General features: G+C 36.6%; 1 protein-coding gene and 1 long non-coding RNA gene across 4 annotated transcripts; both read left to right on the forward strand.

Moving 5' to 3' along the window:
- The first annotated feature begins 2,151 nt into the window (after positions 1 to 2,151).
- On the forward strand, positions 2,152 to 3,677 carry LOC131432665 (uncharacterized). Its single transcript, XR_009229934.1, has 2 exons — positions 2,152 to 2,757; positions 3,580 to 3,677. It is a non-coding gene; the product is annotated as an uncharacterized LOC131432665 (long non-coding RNA).
- A 219-nt stretch (positions 3,678 to 3,896) lies between these two features.
- On the forward strand, positions 3,897 to 17,436 carry LOC131428180 (mitochondrial import inner membrane translocase subunit Tim21). Of its 3 annotated transcripts, none has more exons than XM_058591901.1 (4): positions 3,910 to 3,963; positions 7,489 to 7,548; positions 16,510 to 17,059; positions 17,119 to 17,436. In XM_058591901.1, the coding sequence occupies exons 2-4, from the start codon at positions 7,532 to 7,534 to the stop codon at positions 17,254 to 17,256; spliced, it is 705 nt and encodes a 234-aa protein (XP_058447884.1). In that variant the 5' UTR covers positions 3,910 to 3,963; positions 7,489 to 7,531; the 3' UTR covers positions 17,257 to 17,436. The 3 variants fall into 3 exon arrangements, with proteins under 3 accessions (XP_058447886.1, XP_058447884.1, XP_058447885.1); XM_058591902.1 differs by lacking the exon at positions 3,910 to 3,963 and adding an exon at positions 3,994 to 7,390; XM_058591903.1 differs by lacking the exon at positions 7,489 to 7,548 and having other exon boundaries at positions 3,897 to 3,963.
- The last annotated feature ends 7,721 nt before the right edge of the window (positions 17,437 to 25,157 follow it).

Genomic DNA, 25,157 nt, shown 5'->3' on the forward strand with positions numbered 1-25,157 from the left:
TATAGAAAATAGCTTATCACTCGTCAAGGTCAACATAATAAACAAACAAATTTTATCAAATAGTGAACTAGAGGTCATAGCAGCAAAGCTAACCAAGCAAGGATTCAAGATTGATAGTTTAGACGAAGTTTGCGTGTACCTGACAACTACAGCGTTTTATCAAGGAGATAACATCATTATCAGCATCAATATCCCTAACGTACAGCCTATTGTGTTTGACAAAATGCTTTTATTACCGCTACCTGTGAACAACAAAACAGTGAACATTGACCACAAAGTAATCTTCAAACATGTAAACGAGACGTTAGCCGTTTCTACAGGATGCCAAGAAACGCCCAAAATTACTATCTGTAAACGAGAACTATTGACAAACATCAGTGCAGATGATTGCATCGCACCATTGATTAGAGGTTTGAACGGAAAATGTCCCTTCTCAGAATTGCCACAAACCATCGAATATGAATTACCCGCACCTGGTACCATAATAGTCAAAGCGCTCACCAACAAAATTACATTGAGCAGCACGTGTGGAATTAATCAAAAAGAGTTGAAAGGCATTTTTCTCGTCTCATTCCACAATTGTACCATCATTATTGGAAACAAATTATTTGAAAACTACGAAATTCAATTCCGTCACCCTATTATCGCACCACTAAGGTCAAACCAAATCGCAGAAACACATTTGGAAAAATACGTCAACATAACCCAGTTACATGACCTACATATCGAAACCAGGAAGAACCTTCAATCTTTGGAATTGAAACAACATTTATCAATTGGTTCCTTCATATGCGCAGTTATCCTGATTACAACAATTCTAGGCATCGTTTATCATAAAACCAAAATATCTTCAACAGCATTAGTCGAACGCACGGGTCGTGCTTCTTTAAGGGATGGAGGAGTTAACAGCCAGCGTTTCCCAAGAACGTCACCAATAGCAGACGATCGAGATTCCCACGGAATGAAGACCGCAGCATCAACAACAATCGTCGCCCCAGCATCAGTCACGTACACGGTAAACAAATCTTGTATCGCGTTACCGGCGCTAGGGAATAGTAAATCGACAGGGTTCTCACGATCGGCAGCTAGCTAGGTTAGGCTTAGAGTAAAGTTAGAACAAAAATAAAGTTTAGTTTCAGTTTAACCTTAGAAGTGAAAAGTGTTCTCTCTTTTTAAAAACCCCTTTGCGAGGGTAGATATTTTAAATTTTATATTAATTTTTTATCGTGAATACGACTTACTATAATATGGGGCGCCTTTTCAAAATTACCCTGTACAAGAACGAGTAGAACTTAATCATGAATATCTCTTGTTGTATTCAATGCAGAAACATAATTTTATCTCCATATCACCGGAAATGTGATCGGCAATTTATGGTAAAATTTTCAGTAGTATGAGATAACCATAAATAACTTGAAGTTTTCTAAAATGCTCTATATGAACGAGCATTAAGCTGAAACTCAGTGCCAAAATAGAGCACGCAAAACTTTCAACGGAATGAATTGAACGAATCACCACACAAAGCTTATCGTACAAAACTGAGACATAGAAATACGGAATATTTTCAGTGATTGAGTACAGTGGGTTTACGATATGTTTAGTTAGCTAGTAAAGCAGACGCTAACTTTGTGTGGTTATGAACCATGAATATGTACAATTTCAACTGCATTCTTAAAAACTACGACGGTTTCGAAATATACAGCTATTCATGCACGTTCTTACAGAATTCAATCACTTTTATTTTTTTCGAAAAGATTAGAGAATTTTAATATAGAACTGTTGTTCGTTCATCTTTCCGAAAGAACTAGTTCTTTTGAACCGTTAGCGAGCGAATTTCCCATCTCTAATTTAAACAGTAGAATGAATTCACTCAGAAAACGATAGTATTGGCTCAATTGAACATCGAATATTTAAAGAAATACATCATATCGGAATCCAATCAATTTCATGCAGTATATTAGCGTTACGAAGCTCTCTATCCCGTGTGCGTCTGGATTCTCTGAAGGATTTCTTGACTAGATTGAACAAATTGGTCTTGAACACTGTACACTTTTTAGTTGCAAGTGATTCCACATATCTCGGTTAATTTTCCAGAAGGCCGTAAGAGCAAGTGACAGTTTCTCTTTGTTTACTTTCTCTTCTATTCAGAGATGCCAGGTCTGCAGATTTGTCTGTAAATCTGCAGATTTGGGGTATAGTGCTGCAGACATTTCTTGTTGTGCAGACTTTTGAAATTCTCGCAGACTTTTACAGACTTTTGAAATTCTCGCAGACTTTCGTCTATATTTACAGACTTTTGAAATTTCCGCGATTTTTTTTTTGCTCGCCAAGTCAGTTTTTCCTGTCATACTTTATAGAGAAATTGCTGCCAGCAAAACATACTTGCTGACTGCAGATATTTTTTTCAGATTTACAGGCCCTGTCTGCAGATATTTGAAAGTTTTACCTGGCATCTCTGCTTCTATTAATTACCAAACGGTTTACACGTTTCTCACTTAACTCTTTGCATAGAATGATGCTCGGAACGTTCGACAGAACTGTGAAATCCAAGAAAATCTTTTTAAATCACATCACAATAATCGAAAGAGAGAGTGAACATAGAGAAACTGTCACTTGCTCTTACGGCCTTCTGAAAAGTCTACCGAGAATATGAGCACAAGTACTTATTCATATCGCTCAGTTTTGCACTGAAGAAAAATGGCTGCTTTGATGAATCACCCAATTTCGTTTGTCTAAAAGCTGTTTATCGAGATTCCGGTAAGTTGATGTCATTAATTTGATGATTTTGGTAACACGACCAATTGCTGGTTAACATGGTAATTTACAAAACCATCATAACATTGCCGAGAAAGTAGGAAATAATAAGCAGAGTATTTCGGAAAAAGCTATCTCTGTCGAAATTCCGGTAAGATATCACTTCGCTTCCTTTCTCGGTATCTTTTTTCGTTGAGATCAAAATTAGGTTTTACATTCAGTGAAAAGCATTTCAGGTGACCGTGGAAGCCAGGGAAAATAATGTAAAAGTATTGGTGAAATAATACTTTTTCATATCGTAATAATATTTGTGAGTAGAGAGGGATCATGTAATAATATTTGTGTGCTTGTTATCATTTTTCTTAAACTAGAATGTAAAAAGGATGCTGTAAGATTGGGTTAGTATCAGCGATCGAATCTAATTAGTTTCCAACAGTGATGGGGGAAAGACCTAGTGTTGGTTGAACAAAAATACAAACGATTACAAACAAATCCTAATCCAAAGGTAATCTAACAAGTCATAAGTTTTTCAAGTAAAATTTTGTCAAAAAAATATCACGTCATAAAACGTCAGGATAGACATTGCACTTCGGTGCAAAATAAGTGCGTTGAAATAGCAATGCTTAGCGGATTAGGTTGATCCGCGAGGTGGCTTTAGTAGTTCAACATAATCTGCTAATGCACGGATGAGCTGATTGTGAAACGTAAAATAATAAATTAACAAAATATGTTTACATATTTTCATTCACGAAAATAGCTAAGTTGTAATACTTTTCCACTGTAAGTAGTAAAAAATGTCATTTTGATAATTTTTGTACTTCACAGACTCACGAGTAGCAATCAATTGAGGTACCTACCGAACAAAATGTAACAATCATTATTATTATTCATACGAATTAAACTGTTTGTAATATGTTCTAAAACTTTTTGTATTAAAGTCACATGCACATGTACTTCCGAAAAACCTTCTGAAATACATTTTATTCATAAGGCCTATTTTCTTAAGAAATAAACGTATTGATGAAAAAAATAATAAGTAACGTTATACATGAAATTGAACACAATGCTTGCACGCAATGTCAGAGATCTAGATAAATTTGATGTGGTAATAGATTAGATTCTGTCAAACCGTATTTGACAGAAGCAGACTACCGACAGAATTAACCAACATTGTTTTGAATTATTATTTTTATTCTATTCAAAATTCAGGTAAGTTTTTGCATATTATCTAATTTTACATCCAACGCCAAATGTAAAAAAAACACAATTAAGCGCAATAAGTTCTAGATAATGAAACGTAACTTCAAGCTGAGAACTCAGGAATTATGTATGTTAATATACGACGCTAATGAAAACCGGCTTTTGAGAAAACATATAGATATTCTTCATGTCACAATAATGAGATACGTTTTAGAAAAACCTATAATCCAAGAACAGCCTAGTATAAAAACTGCTAAGCTCGGAATAAGAAAAAACTTAATACCCACAATCGGGAGTGGTCCCCTTATGCAAGGAAATATTTATCCAGTCGCAGTTTGATTCCACCAATAATCGGAAGCAAACCCGATCATAAGAGAAGATCAAACCAATATCATAACTATAGTTCATTTAGTTATCATTGCTTATTTAGCTATCATAATGGATTGTGAAGTGTTGCAAGAATTGCTGGAAATAGTAAAGTAATGAATAAATTTACAATGATAGCTCGTTTTGCTATTATTTTCTTATTCAGACGGTGAGAAATGTATGAATGTATTAAAGTGCCGTTGTCAGCATTTTCTGTAATTTTTTGTATATTTTAGTGAGAAGTTCATAATATACACGAAAAACTCGAATTTTGGCAGAATAATGGATTGAAGATTGTAAACCCTGTTTAAATGATTTTGAGGGCTGATTAATTTATTCGAAGAATAATTTATATATAAAAAAGAGGATGTAAGTTTGTATGTTTGTAACGCCATAACTCCGACAACTTAACGGATTGCCACCAAACTTGGCACAGAAACTTCTTGCTCCTCAGAGATGGTCATAAAGATATTCATAGGGGAGAGAGTGTGTAGTAATTGTCTTTAACATGGGGAGTCATGACAAAATTTATCTAATTTGACGAGAATCTATACTTTTAAAGATCATAGATACTTTTTTTTCACAAATTAGATATGATTATAAAGGTGGGTGGATGTAGATGATAATTCCGGAACTACTCAATGGATTACTATAAAAATTAGCACAGATACCTTCTTCAGATATGATCATTAGGGCATTTTCATATGAGAGAGTGTGTATCAACTGTCCTTAATATGGGACAACAACGAAATTCACCTAATTTAAAGAGAATCGATATATTTCAGCAAAGCTCCATAACAACTCAGTAAATTATCACCAAACTTGACACAGGTATTTTTTACAATTCAGATGTGGTCATAAGGGTATTTTTTTTATTTTTCTCGACGAGCTTATATATTCATTGCAAAGATGTTCAAGAGGGTGTAATTCGTAGCAATTGCCTCCAAAAAGGAGTGTTAATTTCAAAATTTTCTTATTTGTCGACAAGAGAGAGGGAAGGATTCAGACTATGAGAAAGGGGTTTTGAAAATCAATTTACATCTCTCATTTTTTGTAAAACAAGAGAGAGGCAAGAATTTCAAGATTTTGCTAGATAGTATTGCTATTGTTAATTTGAATGGAAATCAAAGAACTAAGGGACAATAATCTGTATCTGCCTATAAACGCGAGTCTATGCAAGTTTCAGCATAACTACGAAACAACCAAACAAGTCGTCACCAAGCTTGGCGCATATACCAAAGGTGGGAATCGATACGTTTTGAAGAGCACGGATACTCTGTACACTATTCAGAGGTGTTCATAAGGGTTATCATGGAGGAAAGCTGTAGCAAACTCACTAAAAATAGGGAGTTCAATATAAAATTTATTCGACGAGAAACGATGCATCTTGACAAATACAGATACTACTTTTATTTCAATGGAGATTATAAGGTTATTTGTGTAGCAAGTGCCCAAAAACATGAGCAGTGTAAGGTGAAATTGATTGAATTTTACGGAAAACATAACAACATAAAACCGACCTAATTTGACGAGGATACCAGGAAAATTATGATTATTGTCAGATCCGAGATCCACCAGTTAATCTCTGAAAAATCTTCACGGAGAAAATTCACTATTTTCCGGTCCTTACGGAACCAGAAACTGGAAACCGGTATAACTGTAGAGAGATTATTCGGTGATCTATCAGCAAGATCTAGTAACTAGAGAAATTTATGACCTATATTCAAGCGAATCGCAGCTCTCTACATGGTCATTAATGAAAAGCACCCTTATAATCAAAATTTTTGCACTTATCTCCCTGTAACTCCGAATTTCGGATTCAACTAAAATTCTTTAGCATTGTATAGGATCACAAGACCTTTCATATGAATCTAAGTTTATGAAAATCAGTTCAACCAACTCTGAGAGAGAGTGCACACACATACAGACTTTGCCGATTTCGACGAACGGATTCGAGATTTGACACGGATTCGGATTTGACACTCGACCCTCTGGGTCTTGGTTTAATAGTCGATTTTCACAGTGATTGCACAACTTTTCTATATGAGAAAGGCAAAACACATTAATCAGCGTATGTAAATTTGTAAATCAATGCAAAAATCGGAGATTACTATTGAACATTGGGTGTAAAAAAAACAGATGGATCAGATCACGTATATAAACAAATTGTTCTTCATTCGCATCAAAATTCGGTCAAAACTATACTCGTTCTTTCGATACAAATGTTTGTTCGGTTCTCTCAAAATACGTGTTTTCTAAACGATTTTAGAAACTTTAAGTCCGTGTTCGGTTTCTGCATTCAAATATACATACTTCAACTGATTTTTCTAAATTTAATTGTATTCATCCGATATTGACATATTAAAAGTCGTAAGTTAATTTAGAGACATGGTAAATTTGTACATGCTTTTGGTTGTAAATTTAAGTAAATTGAAACGTAAACTTACATGATTTTCTCTTAGCGTGTCCCTTACAAACATTTACGAAAATGCCTCTTTGGAAATGGAATAGACGAAATGGGTTCCGGTTAACATATATTCTGTTTAGTCTTTACAAAATGTGTTTTTTGGGGGACGGGTTTTACTCTATACCCACTTGTCATAAAATTATACACACTTAAAACCATTTCTTGAGCTCGGCATAATAAAATGCCGAAACTGATCAGCAACACGTAAATTTGCTGATTGCTCAGTAATCAATACGCATGTTTCTGAACTTCGTTAAATGCATTCACTGATATTTCGGTAAAATGCTTCACTTTGCCGAAATTTGGCATAATTGCTTGCTGAATTTATCAGTAAACAACAGATATGCCGACATCAGCAGAGACGTTTGCCGAGATTTCGGAATATGCGCTAGCTGTTGCCGAGATTCAGCACGACAGCTGTCATTTATTGCCGCGTTACATTTTCGCTTCGCATTGTGCGATTATTTTCTAATGAAATTCTCGAGTGAAAAAATGGAGAATCTTCGAAGATGCGTGGAACCGTGTGGAAAGCGTCCTCGAGACAAAACTTTGGGGGATATGCGAAAAAATAACCCAATGCAAGGAATAATTCAATAGATCAAAGTAAGTTTATTCTTTGAACAATCCGTATATGCATCAATAAATATTGAACATTTTTGTAAGCCGAAAATCAATGTATATTTTTATTTTCATATTTCCAGCTCGACTCAAGGTGGCCGCATCTGGAAACGCCGCTTTTTATTTATGCTACATGTTTTCAGGTAGGCTTTAAGCACTACTGGCAACAAATTTGTAAGCCTCCTTTAAGTGTTAATAAAATGAATTTTTTATCCTGAATGGCGTGTTTATAATGTTGAGAAAATACAAAATTAATTGACTAGATTTTTAATTACTGATGATTCGGTAATTTATTTTTTTCATTTTTTCGTTTTATTGGATTGCCGAATATTCAGTGAACGTTTCACTGAGCAAACAGTAAATCTTATGCTGACGATTTCGGCAATATTTGACGTTTGTCAAATTTTAGGGTGCCGAGACGCTCAGTAATTTTATTTTTGCCGAGATGATTGCTGATTACTCGGCTGTGCGAATCTCGGCATTTTTTTGCCGAGACTCAGCTAAAAAAATTAAGTGTGTACGTGTATCCAGAACTCCGTCAAAAAATTCGAAACTACTGCAGTGTCCCGCAAAATGGTTGACGGAGAATAGCATTACAATTTCGTAGAGGTACGATGAACAAGAACTCATTGCGTGGTTATCTACTAAATGCACTTGAAAAATTGAATATAGTAGTTATGTTTTTACTACATATTTGAGAATCAAATGGATGTACTTGGAATGCATGCACAAAAGTTCATTAATCTTATTTAATATTTGTATATTTTTGCATCACATTTATTGATGAAAAAAATAAGAACCTTTGACGCCGACATACGTTTTTTAATACCCAATAATAAGTGATAGTCACCAAACGTCGATTTTCCACAGAAAACTCAGAACCATCCCGTTCATATTCCACGAAGGATTAGAAAGTTGCTTGTCGAAGTAAATTTAATATCTCTATCACCTCATTCACATTTAAAATTTGCAAAGTATTTTTTTATGTTCGAGGAATGATTGATTTTGTTTTTAGATTAATAATAGTAAACGCAGACCTGATTTTGCAATTCGATTATTCCTTACCACGAAAAGCGAAACGTCGAACAAAAAGAAATAAAAACATATCTGTGTGACGAAGTCATTTAATAGGGCTTATAATATAATGGCTGTATTTCCACTCACTATCAATCGGATGCCATGGCCTTGCGTTGAAGCTACCCACTTCCACTTCAAAAGCATAGGTTCGAAACTGTTTCATCTTAAACAAACATGTTCAATATAATTCATAACTAATAAATTTAGCCTTCAAGTATTCAATTAAGCTCTCCCCATCGATTATTTCTTATGGCAAATTTCATACGCCTAAATGTTGGCAATAAATACATTAAGCTTGTGATTCTATTTTTAGATCAGCACGATTAAATCGTAGTAATCAAAATTCGGTACAAATAGACATCAAGAAAGAAATTGGGTATAAACTAATATTCTTTTGGTGTTGTTTTGGTATCTTAAATAGCTCAACTTGTTATGAATCTGGTATGAATGGTGTAAATTTTTGGTATTCAGTTTCGATATTTTAGCTCTTAATTCGTCCTAACCAGTACCAAATAGAACTATTTAGCTATTCTGAAAAGAATGACATAATATGATCTTCGTTAGCTATTCTCTTCTGATCGGGAAGGCCGACTTTCGGTATTAATCAATCTTTCACTTGTACACGGTCAACTGTGAAGTACCCAAAAACAGTTTACATCTGATTTCCAGTATTGTAACATCGATGACCGCAATTCGCAATTTTCGACCTGATTTTTGCCGAAGTCGTTGATACCCCAGTATACCGAAAGAAATGCTAGAATGAGTAACAGTTTGCCTTAAATTTGTCGTGATCCTGACGGAAAACATTAGAAACTATCAACAACTCAGCATTTTACTTTTCAATACTGTCAACAAGAAACTGGTAAAGAAATACTAATGGATGAAACCACCAAAAACCTAAAACGGAAAAATAAATTCCCCAGGATTTCGTTTCGAGAGGGGTCAGTTAACTTCACCAGTTCCGAAAGCACCGGAAAAAGCGGTCAAAAACGTTGGAATGGAACTCACACCGATTTCTCTTTTTGCTTTTCCTATTTTACAAATTTATATTCAAAAGAAAGGTGTTATCCCGTATGACATTAGGTTTAATCGAGATCCAACTTCTAGGTCCGGAAATACAGGGAAACACTTTCAAATCCTCATTAGAAGTAACGATGCTACAAAACAGAAAAAACTACTCCGCTAGGTTCAAAACTGTTTCAATTTCATGGTCTTGTTGATTGGTTTTTATATAAACTTGACTTCGGTTTCCGGTTTTCGGAAGTAGTTGAACATGAGCCTTTATTGGTACTTCGAATTCAAGAATACTGAGTACTAGAGCAATGTAATGTTTCTTGAGACAATAAATATGGTAAAAACTCGCGCAGAGGCAGGCAGAGTTAGCGATCGAGAATGATGCTCAGGTTTTTAACAGACATCAGACTTTTCAAACTGGAAGTCTCAACTCAGGCACGTACCCAGAGGGGGGGGGGGCCCAAGGGGCCCTGGCCCCTCCCGAAATCGGAAATTATAGATTGCTTTTTACATAGTAATCACCCATTTAGAAAACTTTTTGGTTAAAGATTTTGGTTTAAAAAATAATCTTTGGGAGGCAAAACGGCGGAGGAAGCCGAACAAAATTTATGATATAATATCATGAGTCTAGTGCTCCTTCAGATTGCACTGTGAAATTGTATTTTCGAGAATTTCGCGGTGATCGAGACTCCACTACCGATGAAGCCCGTAGCGGCAGGTACTTCGATGCGCTTATAAAGGACAATGTCAAAACTACACGAGATGGTGCTGGATGACTGGAAATAGAAGGTGCGCGAGCCAACAGATGCAACAAGGATTAGTACATAGCGCTCTTACCATAGTTTGAGTAAGATTTTGCAGATGAGAAAGATATCCACTGGATGCCGCTGATACATACTCAAAACTGAAAAAAAACGAACGCGAGCGCACTTCCGGAACGTGTTACACTATGCTGCAGCAAATTAGGTTGGACTTTTAGGTAACTGTTCACGAAACCTGGATCCATTCGATTTCTTCGCGTTTCGCCTTCGGCTCATCAGTGCTTAAAGCAGTTCAAATTGAACCGCCATCTCCGCCTAACAGTTCAACCTGGATCCATCACGAAACCTGGTTTCATTGTTACACGCCAAGAAATGTAATGATTATTCGACAATGAACTAAAACCGGAATGAATATTCCGAGGAAGTCTAGAGAGGCTCAATGGGTTATTACGTCGGTTATCTGGGAATGACATGGCATACTTTTCATGAACTGCCTTGAAAAAGGAAAAATAAACCATCGACAGTGAATCAATATGCATGCATTATGAATAACATGCATGTGATTGAATAACGAAAAAATAGACAGTGTGCCTGTACATAAGAGCAACGTCATCATCAACGATTTAGGGTTCCATTGGCCTCCCCATTCACATTATTCACCCAATTTGGCTTCCTCGAACTATCACGATTTCCTTGCGCTTATTTGTTTCAAACTATCAAGAAATCGATGTGAGTTTCATTTTGGAATGTTCGACCGCTTCTTCCGGAACCTGAAATTGGGAATTTATTTTTGATCTGGGCCCCTCCCGAAAGGAAACCCTGGGTACGGGCCTGTCTTAACTCGTTATTGAGTATTTAAATAAAATTGGTGACTGTTTCCGAGATCAGATTATCTCATTACATTTCTTAACGTTCATTTATAGAGCACAACAATCCACAATACGTGATGATAATGATGTGATAGATTTTGAGAGGTGGTTCGAGATAGCTTCCTTACTCCGATTCATCGAGAACGGAAAACATATTCTAAATTTGTAGGTCTGATTAGTTGATGACCATAAACACTTACTTTGGCTGTACTGGCTTCGATTTCAGGTTCCGGAAGCAGGGATCAATTTTTTACAGGTGATTTGATATTTGGAAGCAGATAGTAGCTCAAGGAAGCCAAATCAGGTGGCATTCGTGCCGACTTCAATCCATTATTGGATAATCATTATTTTCTCTGGTGTATAATAATGGATCCAGCCAAACATGCATTCGAAGTGCGCTTGCGTTTGCATTTTTAGTCCTAAATAAGTATGTGCATGTAAATCCGTTTTCAAATCCTGAAGGGATTCAACTGTATTCTGAGCCTTTCATTTCCTTCATGTTTCATCGTTGACTCATCGGTTCATGAGCAGTTCGGTTTATTTGTTTATTTGGTGAGCAGGGAAAAGCCCGATGGAGATGAAATATAGCAATCTCTTTCTCCAGCAGGCATAAAACCTTCTCATCTTTTGTATCAACAGATTACAATGATCCAACAGATACATTTACGTTTAAAACTAATAATTAAAACTAACAGTTTAAGCTAAACCATTAACCCTATAACTAGTTGATGACACAATATTACAGAATTACAGAGCAGCTTCCTCGAAAGGCGATATAGAAGAGAAAAGTGGTTATGAAGATGGTAGAAGAAGGTTAGTTGAGGGAGCAGCGAGTGAGCGTGGACGAACGACGGGGTTAGAACCGGTATGTAGATCTAATTAGTGATCAAAAAGATGATGGAAGGCGGATAAATGAGAGGAAGGACGAACGGGTTAGTTTCGGCGAATCTGATTAGTTTCCAATGAAGATGGTGAACATTTATTTACTGGATAGTTAAGGAATCATTGAATAAGCGTTTTATCGCATTACGCGAGAGATGAAAATCAAAGACCTGCAAGCAACTGTTGAATAAACGACACATACTGAGAAACGGTTCATTATATCCGTAGTTAGTTCTAGCACGAGGGATTCGTAAAAATGGATGTGAACGAAGATTGCGACGATGGATGTCAAAGTTGACCAATCGTAGGAGATCAGGGCAATCAATATGTGATTGTATTAAATCAGCGATGAAAACAGCCTTATAGACGTTTCTACAAATACACAGCGGATCCAGTTCGATCAGTCGGCAACGATCATTATAACTTGGAAGGTTTAATGGGTCTCTCCATGGTAGATTTCGGAGAGCAAACCTAATGAATTTGCGTTGAACAGCTTCAATACGATCAATATCAGTTTGATAATGAGGTGACCAAACGACAGCCGCATATTCAAGCGATAATCGGACTAGTGCACAATAAAGAGTATTCAAGCAGTGTATGTTAACGCAATTTTTGATTATTCGAAATATACAGCCTAAGAGTTTCGATGCCTTCGAAATCACGTAGTCAATGAGATTCTTAAAATTAAGTTTATCATCAAGAATAACTCCTAAGTCTTTCACAAACGATTCACGCTTATCTTATTACTGAATGCCTGCGGGAAAATGATATGACGGAGCATTTAGAGGCGTTTAATAGCATCTTGTTGGAGTGACACCATTCCACGAATGTATTCAAATGAGCTTGCAAAAAATGTGCATCTTCTTGTTCTTTGATCAGATGGTAGAGTTCAAAATCATCCGCAAATGATAGTTTGAGACATTTCAGTAAGAAGTGCAGATCATTAAGGTAGAGTAAAAATATAGACGGTCCTGAGTGACTTCCTTGAGGTACTCCAGAACTCACAGCAAACGGTGATGTTGTACAGTTTCCTATTTTTACCGACATCTCACGACCAGTAAGATATGAATGCATACAATCCAGTAAAAATTGAATTGTTATTGCCACAGTTCATCTTATATCGCCAAGCAGACTCAAAATTTTCTTTATATAAGTTACACTCTACGTAAATGAAAGTTGCTATGTCAATTTTTTTCCAAAACTACGCAGCAGTGTATTTTCCATAAGTTTCGAAGAGTCAACTTCGTTTCGAAAATCTCATTTGTCTGACTTAAAAGTAGTATTCGATCGGTATAATTAAAACATTCTAAACAAATAAGCTTTACACACAGAACATTTTAGTAATAACTCCGATATGTCTCAAGGAAGAAAATTTGGTCCAATTATGTTTGCTCTATTCTTCAATGACATCGTGTCGATCTTCAGGGCAAGCTGCCAATTACCGTATGTCAATGGAAAAGTATCGTAAATTCAATTTACCGGGTATCGTGATTTTATTGCAGCCATGAGATGTGCCTCAAATATGACATCAAGGAGTTTTACAGTCAGAGCTAATAAAAGTAATTTTTAATCACTCAAAATAGACGAAAATGACGAAAACTAATTATCACTCTCCGATAGCAAATTATGAGAACGAGATCAGTGTCCAGTCAACGACATAAGCTGAACAGTATAGTTTCAAATGGTGTTCCTTTCTTTCATTTAACCTTTCAGTCATTTTGGTTTTCAGTGAAAACCGACGATCATTTACGAAGAAGTCAGTAAAAAATGAATACGAAGCATTAAGGCAATTTTAAGCTCTGATTACAGTATGCATCCGAAAGTCATAATCAATCTTTGTTAAAAATTTATTTGTTTTTTTACATGAATGGACTTACAAAACAACACTACGCTATCATTTTATAGGTAGTATATATGCCACCATTCCCGATAATAGTCTAACACTTTCTTGTTAAACCTTCGAATGGATTTTTCCACATAATGAACGGACAGACGCTGCTAACTTTTTAGAATTTTCCATGGTAACTACTTCGGATTGGGAGGACAAATCTATTTTCGTGACGATGATTTCCTCTTTCTATCCTTTTCAAGCTCTCCTTATAGTTGCTCTTTGAAATCTTCTTAACCGACTTTAGGTGCCCACGGCGGTCAATTTTGACTATCTTGTCGGCGTTTATATTTTAGTTCTAAACAACCAAAACCTTCAATATTGATATTCACCAGCTGTTCGACGTTGATGTTGGCGCGGAATGAAACTTATTTGTGATGGTGTTTGAGCACTCATTTTGACACTTCGATCTTTCGAGGAACTCGGAAACAAATCTGTGACTTTTCTTCAAAAATGAGAATAGTGAGGCCATTTTGAGGACATTTTGTGCCTCAGATCAGTGTGAAGATTACATCGGAGAACGGATCATTTATGATTTTTAGCGATTTTATGGTAACAGCTGCCAAATGAATTCAAAGGAGGGCGTAACTAACATTTATAAATTTGCAATATATTCGCAAATTAATTTTTGATAAGTCGATGAACTGTTGGTTCAAATCCATAAATAATAACGAAAGTAAATCGTTTTGCCCTTCTTTTCCAGCAATTGAAGTATCACCAAATACAAATAATAATACACCTAAGTTCCATATAAACGAATCGCCAATGTTTGGTTCACAGCATGAACAAGTAAGCCTAGCAAATATCTCCCTTTCGTTGCGATAGTGTGAAAATGTGAAAAGAGATCGTTTCTGGCAACGCTTTATGCTAGTTGCTACGGTGCAAAACAAACTTGTTTGTTTATTGTTGCTCTATTAAACTCTATTATTGCGTTTACATCAAATTGTATGGGATATCAAGTGATATCATCGGATATCAAGTATATCGGTATATCACTTGATATCAGCGTTAATGTGAACATACTATAAGCAAATACAAATAATGGATGCGATGACTAAAAGCTTAGCTTGTGAGCTAGGGCCGAAGAAAATTCGAATCTTACCGTTATCTTAACCAGCATGGGTCGCGAGAACTAGAATGGTCCGGCTGAAATCCATTCACTGATCGCAAAAATACCATTCGCTCGTTTCGGTAAAGTTCAAGATTGTTGCCCGTCGAAGGCGACCCCAATTGCAAATAAATCCATTTTCATGTTTTTATAAAATCGGTTTATTTCATATTTCATGATGTTCAAACTCGATTACGAGACAAAAAACGTATATTTTGATTTCGTTTTAAAAGTAGCATTTCAAAAGAAGGGTCGAGTATGAAAATTTAATGTGTTGACGATCGTGTGATTCCTACTGAACAATAATATAAATGTAATTGAGTATGAATGAAAAAATGATGATAAGTATATCACTTAGGTCGTCAAAATTGATGAGCTTAGAGTACACAAAACAGCCCTGGTAAGTCACTTCGTATTATCACTAATAGAAATTATAATATTGGGTACGCGGTCCGCATTTGGCTGACGCTGGCAGATGATCTCAACGGGAAACGACTCCAGTGGCTGAAGTGTGCAAGTCTCCTTCATTGCGGACGCCGGTAGAGACGATTCCATCAAATCACGCTTTGCACGATCGCGATTCTTGCGTTAAATTAATTAGAGCCTTCTAGGTGACTGAAACTGCATACAAAAAGTTTCCAATGAATTATAAGCGAAGTTAAATGCTCTTGTATTTCAGAAATACTCACCATAGATACATCACGAGATTTTATTAATCCGAAATGACGAGTTCAGATTGAACCGTTGAGAATGTGGCCCGTCACACTGTTGTATCGCACTCCCTGCAGGGTACAACTTAGTGAAATGTTCCACTTTTTGGCGCATCAGATTATCGATTCGCTTCGAAACCAAATCTGTTTCCGTCTTTTTCATCATAATAAACAGTAACTATGACGAATTGATTTCTACCATTCAGCGTTGCTAGTTGTATGGAAAATTCGTTAAAGTACATTGTCACTCTGACAGTGTATCATGACAATGTACCGCACGATGCAAAATGTGTCCTTGAAAATTTGTCGGAGTACTCCGTATTATAATTTGTATTTGGTATCACCCTGTTTGTTGGCATGGAACAAGGAGAGCGAATTTTTAGGAAAAATTGTAGAATTTTGAAGCATTTATCCGTAGAAAAGAGTATTTAGGCGCATTTATCCGTAGAAAAGAGTATTTAGGAGTATTTTAATTTAGGCACAATCTTTTTATTTTGTGAGATTCGCCCATCTTTGAAAAACAGCTGAAATAGCCTTTCTAAACTCTTCCATCAACTGTAATATTCTGGGGAGCAGATTTGTAGATTATTGAATTAGATTGCATGACATTAGTCTCGTTTCATATTAAAGCAATCTCGTCATTCATACTTGATTGATTAAATCGCGTATCTTGCATAGAAGTAAATACTTAGCATTGTAAGCGAATCAGCTCCGACTGACTCCGAGTAGCACGCCAAAAAAACCGTTTGCCTGCCAAGCTGCTTAATATTTCACCTTTCGCGGTTCTATTTTCAGAATGTCCTTGCTGATACTTCGTCCTCTGCTGACTAGAAATAGAATCCATTCGGTTTGTTTGTTTCGCCTGACTGCTGCAGCGACTACTTTTTCCGTACCGGTGCAGCCAACTCGGTGTTATGCGGAGGCCAAACGATCGGCCGGATCAAGTTCGCTGGTGACCGGTTCCGGTAGGACCGATGTGTCCGCGGATGTCAAACCACTAGGCGAGCGGGTAAAGGAGAACACCAAAACCGCTAGCTACATGGGAGTCATCCTGCTGGGGGTGGGAGTGACGGGTATACTGTTCTTCGCTATCTTCCGGGAACTGTTCTCGTCCAATAGTCCGAATAGTGTTTACACGGAGGCACTGGAGCGGGTCAAAAATGAAGCCAGGGTAAAGGATTCGCTGGGGGCACCGATCAAAGGTTTCGGAGAGGAAAACAGCAGAGGACGAAGGAAACATGTTGCGCATACCACGTACGTACGAGACGGGGCACAGTACTTGCGAATGCAGTTCTACGTTCAGGGAATTAGGAATAAGGCTACAGTGCATTTAGAAAAGAAACTGGTAAATGTACGAATAACATTTGATGTCGAATAATTATTTAGATTGTTTTTCCATTTCAGAATGATTCGGGCAGCTATGAATATCGATATTTGTTTGTGCAACTGGATTACTATCCTCACACAACGATTATCCTGGAAGATAACAGACTGCAACAGGATGGCCAAAAGTTGAAAAACAGTTTGCAGCCCATTTTATAGACTTATTGCTGAACACTGCCCAATCTACATGAGATTTTGTAAATATATTTCATTTTAATTTAGGCACAATCTTTCGATGCGACCTATAGGATTTATGTAAAAAATTATTGATCGTTTCATTGAAAATTGATGTATTTAAACACATTCAAAAAAGATTAAACAAAGCTCCTCGTAAGTTTAGACTGAATTATTTGATTTATCGTATTTATTTTTCTTTAAAGCGATTCATTTCGCTAATCTCTAAGTAATTTTTAATTTTCAAACAGTATTCTTCAACTAGTAAATAATCTTTACCTCTTTGGTATCTATACCGAGTACTAAAAACAGCTTCAAAACTAGAAGTAGAGACATAAGCCAGAGATTTATGTTATATTGCATTTGAGCTAGGGTAACGGTACCCTCATTCATCTGAGCTTCAGTACTAGTAGATAGATTTACTTTAAGGGTAAGACAAAAATAGATGCATTCGCTTCGAACCGCTATAACAGCAGTCCTGCACAATTTTCGAACTATTTTGTCTACAGTATTGCTTTTTGGAGCCACAGTAAAAAATATTGTACCCGATTTTATCACTATTTGTTGATTGAAAATCGAGTAAGCGGAAAAAACCAACAGGCCGACTCTACTAATAAGTTGACTATTGGTACAATAGCTCTATATTAAAATGTAGTAGCTTTCGAGAAATTTCTGAATAAGATCTTTATGCTATGTACTGAAAATGGTCATTTGTTTCACCTGTGTTGAATCGTTTGTGAATCGACTTGTTGAATTTCTCCAATGCTTTAACCCAGTGTCCGGTACACTTCCTTCGAATGCACAAGATCGGAAAAAAATGTCGGAGTAAAAATTACACTCCAATAGAACTGCACTCTTTGCATATTGATTTGCAGTACGGATTAGTTACAAGATAAATGCGATTATTGTAAAAATACCGGATTTATTTTCACTTCAATGCAAATGCGTGGCTCTAATGGTCTCAAGAAAAAAAGGCGGGTGGGTAATGTCAGAGACATCGCTGGATGACGTGAAAACGAATAAAACTGGCAAACTTTCTCCTTCTTCATTACTAGAATTTGAAGCAATGTACCTGTTCTAAAGTACGGATTAGTTGCATCAAACATTCTGAAACACAATTAGATATTATGAAATAATTTGTATAGTTCTTTATAATAAAATAATGGTGGCTCTGGAAAGAGCCTTTTAAAAAAGCGTTCGTGTTGGAGAGTGACGAGTTGAACTCGAAATCCGATGGAAGCCGTTGAATTCTGTTATCTATTTTCAGCAAAAGAAGAATTGTAACAATCTTAATGTGATTATCAATTGATGTGAAAAAAATTTAGACGTACTGAGTATGGGCGAATGGGTCATTTCGCCGAATGTCATTACGCCGAAAGGGCCATTTCGCCAATTCCTGCAATTGTCTTAATATTATAATTGGAATTGATTGAAAATAAAGACAAATGAATGATAACACGGTAACGTCCGTTTTGTTGACCAACAATTGTACTTCTTGAATAAAGATTGATTCATGAACTTCAGAGCGGAGTTCCCAAGGAAACTTGTTGACTATTAGCCACTAAGCATCAAAGCAATTGTATAGGTGTATGTACCAAGCAAATGTATGTGGTATTTTCCGTCTACTAAGTGAAAAAATATATAATGCGGCTTCGCCACATCGATTTGATTCGTGTGCTGTCCGACTTCGCTACCGCTCGTTCGGACCTAACTTTAAAGCAAAGAAACCTAGCTTTGAGTAGACTGGCCAATCGAGGCGTTTACAGGTTTGTATGCAAGAGGCCGCCGCTTCCGACGGCGGGTCGACGGCCAACTCAGCCGGCGTCGCCACATCTTGGCTTCGGTTATGTTCATCAGTTATACAGGAGGCATAATAACACAAAAAATAATAATATAATGTATTCGAAACTACCCTTTTGGCGAAATGTCCCTTTCGGTGAAATATCCCTTTCGGCGAAATGACTTTCGGCGAAACGACTTTCGGCGAAATGGCGTTTGGCGAAACGACTTTCGGCGAAGTGACCCGCTCCCCATCGAAACAACGCAAACCTTGACTGAATACTGTATGCGATTCTGATAGGAATTCATACATCTTTTCGTGTAATATTTATAACCTTTAGAACAATACCAGCATATTTGTGATATTACATGAAAATTGCTGCACATCACTACTTACTTCTAAATGTTTTAATATTTCACGAAAAGATGCATAATTTCATATCAGAATCATATAGACTATTCAGTTAAGGTGTTTACTCAATACAGTATGATCACAATAAATCACAAAAATCACTGATCACAATAATTCACCAAAATTTTGTTGGAAAAATGATTTCTTTTCACTACAGTGATTACCTCACTGTGCGTGATACTGGTAATAAGAAAAATCAAGTGAAGTGATATTTGAGAGAAAGCAAAACGGAAGACAAAAAACTTCTTTACTCAATATAATACGAAATATTTCCTCTACTTGAATGCCGATGTAATGAAAAATAATATATTTGAAACCACTTGCACACCCTGAAGTCGAAAAGAACGCATTCAAACCAATACACAAAAAATCCAACTACCAGAAAGCCGAGAAAGGTATGTGAAATTTTTTTAACTAGAATCTATCAGACTGTAAATCTTCACTAAACCTTCACTTCTTATCTGTATTTTTCAACAGATAAGTAACTCTAGTAGTCCTTTACATAACATTTGGAGTCCTTCGTAGTATTTTGATCCAATGAAAACAACCTTCACCCGCGGAAGAACTGCTTCTTGTGTGGATTGATTTAATACTGAACCGATTTCTTGATACACATAAAGTCAGAAAGCTTTTCTGCTCCGAAGAAATGGATTACCAAGATTTAAACGGATCAGGGTCATTTCGCCGAAAGCCATTTCGTCGAAAGCCGTTTCGCCGAAAGCCATTTCGCCGAAAGGGTTATTTCGCCGAATGACATTTCGCTGAAAGCCATTTCGCCGAAAGGGTCATTTCGCCGAATCCTGAAATCGTTTTGAAATCATAACGTTAACGCCCGTTTTGTTGACCTACCATTGTACTTCTTGAATAATGATTGATTGTTGTATTCTTGAATAAAGATAGATTCATGAACCTCAGAAAGTAGTAGTGTATCTACCAAGCAAATGAAGGTGGTATTTTCCGTTTATTAAGTGAAAATGAAAAAATATCTAATGCGGCTACGTCACATCGTTTCGGTTCATGTGCTGTCCGACCTCGTTACCGCTCGTTCGGACCTAACTAAGGCAAAGAAACCTAGCTTTGAGTAGACCGGGCAAACGAGACGATTACAGGTTTGTATGCAAGATGACGCCGCTTCCGACGGCGGGTTGGCGGCCGACTCAGCTGGCGTCGGCTCGGCGGCTTTGTGCCGGCGAAACGACTTTCGGCGAAATGACCTATTCGGCAAAACGACTTTCGGCGAAATGGCTTTCGGCGATATGACCCGCTCCCGTTTAAACCTCTATAATCAAAACTAAAAAAAAACAATCTTCGAAGGAAATTTGCTATGTGCATTTCACTATTTTGCTTTTCAAAGCCATGGCATTTAATTTATTAGTTGAAGGCGGGTGGGTAATGTCAGGGACATAACTGAATGATGTGAATACGAATAAAACTGACATGTTTTTTTCAACACTTCAGAATATCGATAACCATACGCACTTGTTGATTGATTGTTTAAATATTGCAAACTTTCAATGTTTCATTAGTAGAATTTTCACGGTGTAAGGCGGAACACACGAACCGGGTAGATGTAATACAGCAAACAAAGATCAAAATAATAACAAATTTTACCATTAATTATGAGCTTGATGTTTCTGTGCTATCAAAGTGATACTGGATATTTTTTTGATATTTCATCTAAGGAATCAACAAATTGTACAATATCTGTTTAGCATAGCATCAAAATTAGTTATTATATTTTATTCCGTTATTGATAAGTTATTCCAATTTCATTAAGTACAATTGATCCAGAAGTTCTATCTTCAAATAAAATACTATTGAATAAACTGCATCAGAATCAGATAAGAAAAATACTTATGATATTATTCTGTTATGAATGCTAGAATATGAAATAAGTGAAAAATTTGTCGCTATTTTCTCATGTAGACTATGACTTTTCATATTTTAACTATTATGGAGATGTTCGGTTTTAATAATAAAATTTGTTATAAGTTTGCAAATCACTGCTACCCGAAGAGTGAAATAATTTACAAGGTTGTCTAGGGCACAAGAACGATAACGGTGACATTAAAAATGCAATGTTCAAGTTTATTCATAAATTCATTTATATTAGTAAAATCCACAACAAATGGATTGTGGCCATCTGGGATTTAAATTTAAAAAGGTGGGTGGGTAATATCAGAGACATAACTGGATGTCGTGAATACGAAAACAACTGACATGTTCCTCAACATTTCCGAATATCAAATCGATTATTTCATTTCGGATTTGCATAATTTATTGAAAGAAACTATCTTTATGCTGTAGGGATTCGTTTCTAGCATTAAGAAGGGCCAAATTGAGGAACTCACTACGATATTCAACACTTTTCGGAACATTTCTCTCGAACGATTTGTTGTACAGCAGCAGATATTTTGTTCTCTTCCTCAGAACGCTTTCTGATTGGCTGGCGTTGACATGGGTCAAATGAGACAGGTTTTTCAATAGTGTACTATTGAAATACTTCAATGCTTTTGCTATACACATTCCGATTCTATTGGTAGTTAGATTATATAAATCCTTTCACAGATCACTGAGCTATGAGCTTTAAAAATACGAGAAAGCAAACGCGCTTTATTAATTATCCTCTTCGATACTGGTTTATACCAAACATTTCAGAAAAGTTTAATTTTGAATTATTTGAGATTATATCACACAACTGAAATTTTTATCATAAAATTGTGATCATATTTTCGATGGCATGTAGCAAAAATTATGTTGATTCGTTAGATACAACAAGAGATATTCACGATCAAAAACTTATCACTCTCTCAGAGGGTAAATTTTGAAAAGGCGCCCCATAGTAAAGTAAGTCGTATTCACGACCAAAATTTGTAGCGATTTGCCAGAATATCCACAAACCGAAGCCGCCATTTTGGATTTGAAGAATTCCACAGCTAATAATTATAGATAGGACGTCACCTTTTTTCCATTATTACTAACCAGTGAGTTATTGTGCGAAGAGTGAAGCTGCTTTTGTTATTTTTTAGAACAATGGATCAAAAACGAGAACGTGTTCATGATTCTGAGCAGTGTTGGCCATATTTAAACGCAACAAACCGGAATTTTTGCGTCGATATGGGACAATGGATGAAACATGGATTCATCACTTCACTCCGGAATCAAAACGATCGTCATCTGAGTGGACAGCAACTGGTGAATCTCATCAAAAGCGCCCGAAAACACAACAATCGCTGAAAACCTATTTTGAGGCAAAAGATAAATCGTCCTACAAAAGTGTTATTGAAATATTAGAGCGGCGCAGGAATGATTGCATTGCTCTTGATGGAGATTACGTTGATGAATAAAGTTAATTTGGAACCAAAAACATCGGGTTAGGGTCTGGACTTCTCAGCCCATGTTTTACATACATTTTAGCAGCATTTACACACCCATTTTTCACCAGACGGTGCTGCTCAATTATATTACGGTTTCACTGAGGAATCTAGATTTTAATTATGACAGTAGCTAATGGAAAAAAGTACACCCGTTTCTCACTAGAGGAGCTCACAGTGTCTTCAGTGGGAAATCTAGGTTTACTTGATTTATTGTCCCATACAAACTGTTTGCAAAACAGTGTTTGGTTCACGAAATAGTCAACTTAACCTCCTTTTAAAGAGCCTTTTTTATAAAAACTTTTATTCAGGCCAATTTGCCTATATATATAAGCTTTACGTGGCCGATTGACCCATGTTTTTGTTAGACAATATTCTTTTTTTATTGTTGGATCTCGTTGTCACCCTTCTTCTAGGGGAAGAGGAGCTTCCATTTCCTTCTAGCGAAGATTAAAGGTCACTTTGTCCATGGCTCATATCATCCATTGTTACATCGTTGGATTTGTGAGTGGTTTCCGTTTCCTCGTTTTCATTGTTGATCGCAGTCTTGGGTCCATTGCTAGTTGCTGTAGATGCGCTTTGTACATTGATTGCAGTTTATAGTTTAATGGTGAAAGTGTTTTTGAAACAGGAGCACTGCATTCCGGTGTTGAGCGGTTGTCCTTGCTTTTGTTTGAAGATGTCCTTTTCGCAGTTTCGGTGCAAGGTTTACCGTAGTGTGCAGGTTGTTCACAAAACTGGCATGTAACCAGCTGATTTTCATAGGTAATCAGCGTTTTACACGGATGTGTCCCACCTTGACCACAAATGATGTAAGATGGAATTGCCTTACGTAGATGCATACGTACCATTCGCACGCCATTCCGGGTACCCGGGAAAAAATTTCGCCATACTTCCCTTTCGATGGTAAGAACTTCACCGTACTGCGACATACTTTCCCGAACGAACTGATCGCTGGTCTGCGGGGCAAGGTCATGGACGCGTACTTCTATTGAATTGTCCACCATGTAGACAGGGATTTTATATTCAACATTGCCATGATCAACACTGTGCACCCCGTTATTATCCGAAGCAAATGCAATTGCATCTTTTTCACGTTTGAACATAATGTACACACAGTTAGACGCCTTGTTGAATTGAATCTCACTTACATCATTAACGTTTAGATACCTTCGTTCCTTAAGCAAGATTTCAATTTCGGTTGCTGCTGGTCTAACTTTGCAGCGCTTGAAATCAACACAAATTTAATTTGGTCTTGTAGGCCAAGTTTCAGGCTTTGTTAAATGGTATTTGCCCATTTCGTACACTCTATTGCTCACTGCACTGTATTGCCTTTGTTTCTATCGTCTCGACCGTAAGACATTTTCGACTGTGTCGGATGAGATGCGAGCACGAACTGGCCTTTAGACAAGACAGAGTTTTTGGAAAATGTTTGGTATTTCGTTCTTTTATAGACTCATTATAAATAAAAGGCTTCATCACGAAAAATGAAGGAAATAATTTAATTTGAACTAGTTTATTAATTTAAGTTCTGAAACAACAGCAGTGCAATGCTGTGTACATTATGCCTTCAAAAGAGTTGCCGCTGCAGATTTTTCTCTCATGCGCCTATTTTCTTGGAAAGCCTCTGAAGTAATATTATCTTCTATTCTATCTAGATCTAGACTCTTCGAATGGAACTTTTGTAAACTTCTTGTGCAATATCGATCAAAAATATTATTACTTATGAAAGAAATACTATTTTATTCAATTTTGAATTGAAAATTTTTAGCTTTTTAAGCAAAGACAGTCACGTTCCCGGAGGGGGCCCGAATTAAACAGATATTTAATAATATCAGATATGTGTTACAGAAATAACAAGACAGTAAACGCAATGAAAAGTAATACAATATCAGTTCCAGTGGAAAAGTTCAAAGTGTCTGTTAAAAACACCCATAAAAGACACACCGAAAATTACGTACAAAAGCAATCTACAGTAACATTATTTATTATCTTTGGGCCCCTCCCGAAATGAAATCCTGGGTACGGGCCTGAGCAAAGATAAACTCAAGATGAAATGGTCGGCGATTTCTAATGTATCATTTGAATAGAATCTATCGACAAGTTCGGTTTGCTGTCAGTTTCAGTCTTTTGAGGCAAAACAACAAGCGTCTGCTCGCTATATGCGTCGTAGGAGCAAATTCAGCAGCTGCAAGATTCATATGGGTGGTCTACAATGTAACTGATACTGAAACAAACGTATCCCCAGCAAGCCGTTTAGTTTTATTTATTCGAACAGTTCAACTGTCAAATTTAAAACTGGTATACGCTGCCGTTCTATT

The sequence above is a fragment of the Malaya genurostris genome, chromosome 2, assembly GCF_030247185.1.
Source record: "Malaya genurostris strain Urasoe2022 chromosome 2, Malgen_1.1, whole genome shotgun sequence".
Lineage (NCBI taxonomy): Eukaryota > Metazoa > Arthropoda > Insecta > Diptera > Culicidae > Malaya > Malaya genurostris.

Excerpts from the sequence above, each read along its gene's own strand:
- LOC131428180 (XM_058591901.1), top strand. Across the intron at positions 17,060-17,118 it reads TGCATTTAGAAAAGAAACTG|AATGATTCGGGCAGCTATGA; the intron begins GTAAATGTACGA and ends TTTCCATTTCAG.